This window comes from Pristiophorus japonicus, chromosome 19 (genome assembly GCF_044704955.1).
Source record: "Pristiophorus japonicus isolate sPriJap1 chromosome 19, sPriJap1.hap1, whole genome shotgun sequence".
In the NCBI taxonomy this organism is placed as follows: domain Eukaryota; kingdom Metazoa; phylum Chordata; class Chondrichthyes; family Pristiophoridae; genus Pristiophorus; species Pristiophorus japonicus.
This window is the reverse complement of record NC_091995.1, coordinates 62,142,236-62,150,885: the sequence shown is the minus strand read 5'-3', so window position 1 is coordinate 62,150,885 and position 8,650 is coordinate 62,142,236. Positions and strand designations below refer to the sequence as shown.

The window sequence follows — 8,650 nt, the reverse complement described above, 5'->3', positions numbered from 1 at the left end:
ATCCCATCAATTTCCCCAACACAATATCCCGACTAATAAGGATTTCCCTCAGTTCCTCCTCCTTATTAGTCCCTCTGACCCCTTTTATATCCGGAAGGTTGTTTGTGTCCTCTCGTACTCTATTTTCCCCCTCTTAATTAAGTCCTTAGTCCTCCTCTGTTGGATTCTATATTTCTCCCAGTCCTCAGGTTTGTTCCTTTTTATTGCCAATTTATATACCTCTTCCTTGGCTTTAACACTATCCTTAATTTCCCTTGTTAGCCATGGTTGAGCCACCTTACCGTTTTCCTTTTATTCCAGACAGGGAAGAGCGATTAACCTATGGGTTTGTTTGCAGCTTTGATCTGCTGTTGTGAAGCGAGGCGGCACTGCAGTATCCTTTCATAATCTCTTGCAAATCACTGGAAGCAGCTGGAATATGCAGCTGTGACAGGGGCACTCTGCAACATCAGGGCTGTGCATGGGAGGGGCTGAGAAAGACTGCATATTATTTTAGTATTTGAGTGTGCACAGAACTGTACAGAAAAATCAGCAAATGTAACAAGGTTTCAGACAGTGCATTTTGTTAATACTGAACCACTAATGTGAATTATACCATTTTTTCTAATGAGTTGAACAAGTTTTGAAAATATTCCTGCCTGGCTTTGAACCGTAGATTTTTCGCATATGAGATGAATGTGATAACCAGTACACTACAGAAATGCTGTGGTATAAATAATGCTAGGAAAATAACCAGAGCTTTAACCTACACAACTGGCCTATATTTGAGGAACTTGTTTTACGAGAATAGAACGATGTTACTCAATTTAGGAAGACTGTGAGAGTGGCAGGAATTGATGTAGTGTTCCCAGACTTTATACATAGGAACAGCGGAGGTCATTTAACAGCGAGTGATATGGATCTGGAATGCACTGCTTGAAAGCGCATTGGAGGCAGAATCAATGTTATCTTTCCATTTGGAGCTGGATAAGTGTCTGAAGGAAAATCCTTGCATAAGAACATAAGAAGTAGAGCAGCTTATGCCATATGGTCCGTCGCGCCTGGTTCACCATTTAATACAATCACGGCTGATCTGATCATGGATTCAGGTCCACTTGCCTGCCCACTCACCATAAGCCCGTATTATGTTATCGCTTAAGAAACTGTCTACCTCTGCCTTAAATGGATTCAATGTCCCAGCTTCCACAGCTCTCTGAGGCAGCGAATTCTACAGATTTGCAACCCTCTGAGAAAATAAATTCCTCCTCATCTTCGTTTTACTTGGCCTCGTCTTATTCTAGTCTCCCCAATCAGTGGAGACATCCTCTCTGTATCCACCTTATCGAGCCCCCTCATAATACTATACGTTTTGATCAGACCACAACTCATTCTTCTGAATTCCAAGGAGTAGAGTCCCAAACTACTCAACCTTTCCTAATATGTCACACTCCTCATCTCCAGAATCAATATAGTGAACCTTCTCTGGACTGCCTCCAAAGCAAGGATATCCTTTCGTAAATATGGAAAACAAAACTGCATGCAGTATTACAGGTGTGGCATTATCAACACCGTGTAAAAGTGTAGCAACACTTCCCTACTTTTATACTCCATCCCCTTTGCAATAAAAGCCAAGATTCCATTGACCTTCCTGATCACTTGCTGCACCTGCTTTCCAAACTTTTGTGTTACTTGCACAAATACATCCAGGTATCGCTGTACTGCAGCACTTTGCAATTTTTCTCCATTTAAATAATAACTTGCTCTCTGATTTTATTTCTGACAAAATGCATGAACTCACACTTTCCAAAATGATATTCCTTCTGGCAAATTTTAACCTACTGACTGAGCCTGTCTATTTACTTTTGCAGATTAATTGTGTCCTCCTCACACATTGTTTTCCCTCCCATTTTGCATCATCAACAAACTTGGCTACGTTACACATAGTCCTTTCTTCCAAGTCGTTAATATAAATTGTAAATAGTTGGGCTCCCAGAATTGATCCCTGCGGCACTCCACTAGTTACTGATTGCTAACCGAGAATGTACCATTTATCCCGACTCTCTGTTTTCTGTTCGTTAGCCAATTCATTACCATTGCAGGGCTGTAGGGAATGGGCGGGGGAGGAACTAGCAGAGAGTGGGCAGACGCTCGACGGGACGAATAGCCTACTTCCATGATGTAACTATTCATGATTCCATCATTCTACCAGTTAATGGCACATTTAAGTGTGTGGATGGAAGCAGAACAATGCAAAGGGACCTTGATTGAGTCGCTAAAACTAGAGGCATCTGCTTCAGAAGATTCGGGGCGCATGGATATTCCGGCGTAAAATGGCATTGAAAGGAGCATTTTTGTTTTGTGCAGTTTCGGTCAGAGAAATGTATGTGAAAGGATGTTTTCGCAGAAAGAGATTCAGCATTTAATCTTCTGCCTTAACACTTCTTTCTGGTTGTCGGGGTCACATCTCTTTCAGATTTTATTCTTCCAGAATTGATATTTTATTTGCTGATTCACAATAAACGGACTCTTGCTCTAAAGTCTGTCTCACTAATTCCCCAATCTCATGTGGATGTCAATGAACATTTTAAATCAGATCCCTAAAGCACAGTTTGTAAAATGGGACATGGTTTCAGAGTTAACTTGCAGTTCACAGAACAAATTATTCAATTATCGTTTCTCTTTCAGTTAGTATTTGTTTAATTTTGCAAATGAAGATCATCGGATAATTGATGATGTTTTCCCATGAAACCAGGATAACATTTAACGATTATATAATTTCTACATTTCGAAATGCACGAGTTAATCAGGGACAGTCAGCACGGATTATTAAGGGAAAGTCATGTCTGACTAACTTGATTCAATTTTTCGAGGAGGTAACCAGGAGGTTCGATGTAGTATGATGTAGCGTATATGGATTTTAGCAAAGGTCCCACATGGTAAAGTGATCATGGAAGTAAAAGCCAATGTGATCCAGAGCAAAGTGGCAAGTTGGATCCAAATTTGGCTCAGATACAGAATGCAAAGGGTAATGGTTGATGGGTGCTTTTGTGAATGGAAAGATGTTTCCAGTGGGGTTCTGCAGTGCTCTTTGTTAGGTCCCTTGCTTTTTGTGTTATGCATCAATGATCAAAACTAGAATATAGGGGGTATGATTAGGATATTTCCAGGTGATTCTAAAATAGGCTGTGTGATCATGGGCTCAGGTCCACTTCCCTGCCTGCTCCCCATAACCCCTTAATCCCTTATCGGTTAAAAAGCTGTCTATTTCTGAATTAAATGTATTCAATGTCCCGGTTTCCACAGATTTACGACCATCTAATATCAGAAATTCCTCCTCATCTCCGTTTTAATTGGGCTGTCCCTTATTCTGAGATTATACCCCATTGTTCTAGTCTCCCTATCAGTGGGAACATCTTCTCTGCATCCACCTTGTCAAGCCCTCCTATAATCTTATAATTCTCGATAAGATCACCTCTCATTCATCTGAATTCCAATATGTAGAGGCCCAACTTACTCAACCTTTTCTGATAAGTCAACCCTCTCATCTCCGGAATCAACCTAGCGAATCTTCTCTGAAATGCCTCCAAAGCAAGTATATCCTTTCGTAAATACGGAAACCAAAACTGTACACAGAATTCCAGGTGTGGCCTCACCACTACCCTCTATAACGGTAGCAAGACTTCCCTCCTGTTATATTCCATCCACACTTCAATAAAGGCCAAGATTACATTGTTCTTCCTGACCAGATGTTGCACCTGCAAATTAAACTTTCGTGTTTCATCCACAAGTACCCCCAGTTCCCGCTGTACTGCATCACTTTGCAATTTTTCTCCATTTAAATAATAAATTGCTCCTTGATCTTTTTCTGCCAAAGTGCATGACCTCACACTTTTCAACATTATACTCCATCTGTCAAATGTTTGCCCACTCACTTAGCCTATCTATGCTCTTTTGAACTTTTGAAGGTTGATTTTGAACTTTTGTGTCTTGTAACGTGAAATAAATGATGGCATTAGCCATTTCTTTACCTGACACCGGGAACGTAGTGAGACAGACCATGGGGTAAGGGGCTGGTTAGTGCAAAACAGCAAAGGCACTATTAATTTCGGAATTATCCAAAAGAATGGTGACCCTGACACGCAGCCTTCTGATCTGGAATCAAACACGCTATGTGTTATGTCTTGAATAAAGAGTCAGACTAGATACTGCAAGCTCAACGTAAGTGTGACCGTAGTCCTTTATTACTGATCTCAGACTGCCTCTCCAGTCTGTGAGGCCTCCTTATATAAAGATGCTCTCAAGAGATTGTGGGATCCCTTGGGACTCCAGGGGATAAGCCCTCTGGTGGGTAGACATGGTATTTACAGGTTTATATGCATAACAACACTCCCCCCCCACCCCCCCTCCGAAGTCAATAGTGTAACTATTTACAATGTGAGTCGATCGGGGGCCTTCCTTTCCCTGGTTGATCGTCTCGGTGCAAATGCTGGTGTTGGTGATTCGTTTGTTGTGCCTTCACTGGGTTGCTGCGCAGCTGGCCTTGCTGGACTGCTGGGGGTGGTGCATCTTGCTGGGCTGTTGCAAGTGATGGGTTCTGTTTCGTGATCAACCGCTGGGTCGGTTGCCACTTGCGTGTGTATTGGAGGGTCAAAAGAGTTAGAGTCTACTGTGGGTTGTTCTGGATAGTCGCTAAATCTGAGTTTGGATTGGTTCAAGTGTTTTCTGCAGGTGAGTCAATTTGTGAGTTTGACCACAAACACCCTACTCACGTCTTTGGCCAAAACAGTGCCACGAAGCCACTTGGGACCTTGTCCATAGTTCAACACAAATACAGGATCATTTAATTCAATTCCGCGTGACACATTTGCACGATCATGATAAGTATTCTGTTGAAGCCGCCTGCTCTCTACCTGTTCGTGTGCATCGGGGTGGACTAACGAGAGCCTTGTCTTAAGTGCCCTTTTCAAGAGCAGTTCAGCAGGATGGACCCCGGTGAGCGAGTGGGGTCTTGTGCAGTAAATAACCAGGACCCGAGATAATCGAGTCTGCACTGATCCTTCAGGTACACTTTTCAAGCTCTGCTTGATTGTTTGGACTGCTCGTTCTGCTTCACTGTTGGACGCTGGCTTAAATGAGGTAGAAGTGACATGTTTGATCCCATTGCAGGTCATTCCTTGAATTCGGCAGTGGTAAAGCATCGCCCATTGTCACTAGCAAGGATATCAGGCAGGTCGTGCGTGGCAAACATGGCCCGTAGGCTTTCAATGGTGGCAGCGGAAGTGGTTGCCGACATTATTACACTTTCAATCCATTTGGAGTATGCATTTATAATCACGGAAAATATTTTTCCCAAGAATCGACCTGCATAGTCGACATGGACCCGAGACCACAATTTGGAGGACTAGGACCATAAGCTTAGTGGCACCTCCCTGGATGCAATGCTCTACTGGGACAACGTGAGCGCCCATCGGTAAACGTGGGCTGATGCATTCGTATTTATCCCCTTATTTTCAGAAAAGAGGGATATGAGCAGCTTATTATCGGTTTCCAATTTAAATTTACATTTGTGCACATATGACTCTCAGTCTGCATCGATACCGGGCCACCACACGTGAGATCTGGTTGTCGCTTTCATCATTACAATGCCTGGGTGGGTACTGTGGAGATCACTAAAGAAAGTGTCCGTGTCATGTTTTGGCACAACCACCCGATTACCCCATAGGAAGCAGGCTGCCTGTATAGACATTTTATCCTTGCGCCGCAGGTACGGCTTTATTTCTTCCGGCCTCTCTAATGGAACATTAGGCCAACTCCAGTGGAGCACACAGTTTTTTACTGAGGGCAATAAGGGGTCCTGGCTTGTCCAGGTTATAATCTGTCAGGCGGTAACAGGTGATTTCTCACTCTCGAATGCTTCCATTACCATAACTAAATCTTCCGGCTGTACCATCTCCACCCCGGTGGGCAATGGCAGCCTACTGAGAGCATCATCACAGTTTTCTGTGCCGGGCCTGTGGCGGATGGCATAGTTGTATACGGACAACGTGAGCGCCCATCGCTGGATGTGGGCTGATGCATTCCTTTTTATCCCCTTATTTTCAGAAAAGAGGGATGTGAGCGGTTTATTTTCGGTTTCCAATTTAAATTTGAGCCCGAACAGATATTGATGCATTTCTTTGTCCCGTAAACAAACGCTAACGCTTCTTTTTCGATCATACTGTAGGCCTTGTCGGCCTTAGAAAGACTTCTGGATGCATAAGCAACCGGTTGCAATTTCCCAAATTCATTAGCTTGTTGCAATACACACCTGACTCCGTACGATGATGCGTCACTTACTAGTACCAAACGTTTACATGGGTCGTATAGCTCAAGCAATTTGTTTGAATATAACAGCTTCTTAGCTTTCTCAAAGGGATTTTCTTGGCTTTACGCCATGCCCATTCATCTCCTTTCCGCAGTAAAGAGTGCAGGGGTTCTAATAATGTGATAAGAACCGTTAAGAAGTTACCAAAATAGATCTGGAGTCCTAGAAACGACCACAGCTCCATCACGTTCTGTGGTCTCGGTGCCTTCTTGATTGCCTCTGTCTTCGAATCGGTGGGCCTGTTGCCATCCGCAGCGATTCTTCGCCCCAGGATCTCCACTGCAGGCGCCAGGAAAAAGCATTTCGAGCGTTTCAGCCTGAGCCCCACAAGATTAAGCTGACTAAGCAGCTTCTCCAGGTTCTGCAGGTGCTCGACCGTGTCCTGACCTGTAACCAAGATGTCGTCCTGGAAGAGCACGGTGCGCAGGACCGACTTCAGCACGCTTTCCATGTTTCTCTAGAATATCGCCGTGGCCAATCGAATCCCAAACGAGCATCTGTTGTAAATGAAGAGACCTTTCTACTTGCTGATGCAGGTGACGCCTTTCGAGGATATCTCCAGCTCCTGCGTCATGTAGTCCGAGGTCAAGTATGGCAGGGGGATGGGAACCGATGCAGGGAGACAGAGGGAAACAAAAAGGAGACAAAAGCAAAAGACAGAAAGGAGATGAGGAAAAGTGGAGGGCAGAGAAACCCAAGGCAAAGAACAAAAAGGGCCACTGTACAGCAAAATTCTAAAAGGACAAAGGGTGTTAAAAAAACAAGCCTGAAGGCTTTGTGTCTTAATGCATGGAGTATCCGTAATTAGGTGGATGAATTAACTGTGCAAATAGATGTTAACAAATATGATGTGATTAGGATTACAGAGACCTGGCTCCAGAATGATCAGAGCTGGGAACTCACATCCAGTGTTATTTAATATTCAGGAAGGATAGAATAAAAGGAAAAGGAGGTGTGGTAGCATTGCTGGTTAAAGAGGAGATTAATGCAATAGTTAGGAAGGACATTAGCTTGGATGATGTGGAATCTATATGGGTAGAGCTGCAGAACACCAAAGGGCAAAAAACATTAGTGGGAGTTTTGTACAGACCATCAAACAGTAGTAGTGATGTTGGGGAGAGCATAAACAGGAAATTAGGGGTGCATGCAATAAAGGTGCAGCAGTTATAATGGGTGACTTTAATATGCACATAGATTGGGCTAACCAAACTGGAAGCAATACGGTGGAGGAGGATTTGCTGGAGAGCATAAGGGATGGTTTTCTGGACCAATATGTCGAGGAACCAACTAGGGGGGAGGCCATTGGGTGTTGTGTAATGAGAGAGGATTAATTATCAATCTCGTTGTGCGACGTCCCTTGGGGAAGAGTGACCATAATATGGTGGAATTCTGCATTAGGATGGAGAATGAAACAGTTAATTCAGAGACCATGGTCCAGAACTTAAAGAAGGGTAACTTTGAAGGTATGAGGCGTGAATTGGCTAGGATAGATTGGCGAATAATACTTAAGGGGTTGATTGTGGATGGGCAATGGCAGACATTTAGAGACCGCATGGATGAACTACAGCAATTGTACATTCCTGTCTGGCGTAAAAATAAAAAAGGGAAGGTGGCTCAACCGTGGCTATCAAGGGAAATCAGGGATAGTATTAAAGCCAAGGAAGTGGCATACAAATTGGCCAGAAATAGCAGCGAACCTGGGGACTGGGAGAAATTTAGAACTCAGCAGAGGAGGACAAAGGGTTTGATTAGGGCAGGGAAAATGGAGTATGAGAAGAAGCTTGCAGGGAACATTAAGACGGATTGCAATAGTTTCTATAGATATGTAAAGAGACAAAGGTTAGTAAAGACAAACATAGATCTCCTGCAGTCAGAATCAGGGGAAGTCATAACGGGGAACAAAGAAATGGCAGACCAATTGAACAAGTACTTTGGTTCGGTATTCACTAAGGAGGACACAAACAAACTTCCGGATATAAAAGGGGTCAGAGGGGTTAGTAAGGAGGAGGAACAAAGGGAAATCCTTATTGGTCGGGATATTGTGTTGAGGAAATTGATGGGATTGAAGGCCGATAAATCCCCAGGGCCTGATGGACTGCATCCCAGAGTACTTAAGGAGGTGGCCTTGTAAATAGCGGATGCATTGACAGTCATTTTCCAAAATTCCATTGATTCTGGATCAGTTCCCATCGAGTGGAGGGTAGCAAATGTAACCCCACTTTTTAAAAAAGGAGGGAGAGAGAAAAGAGGGAATTATAGACCGGTCAGCCTGACATCGGTCGTGGGTAAAATGATGGAATCAATTAT

At 43.6% G+C, this 8,650-nt stretch overlaps 1 protein-coding gene across 1 annotated transcript; it reads right to left on the bottom strand.

The window, feature by feature from the left end:
* Positions 1-5,146: 5,146 nt before the first annotated feature.
* LOC139230249 (uncharacterized) lies at positions 5,147-6,917 on the bottom strand. Its single transcript, XM_070862079.1, has 3 exons — positions 6,868-6,917; positions 6,488-6,660; positions 5,147-5,340 (listed from the first exon to the last, which is right to left on the bottom strand). The coding sequence occupies exons 1-3, from the start codon at positions 6,915-6,917 to the stop codon at positions 5,147-5,149; spliced, it is 417 nt and encodes a 138-aa protein (XP_070718180.1).
* Positions 6,918-8,650: the final 1,733 nt, after the last annotated feature.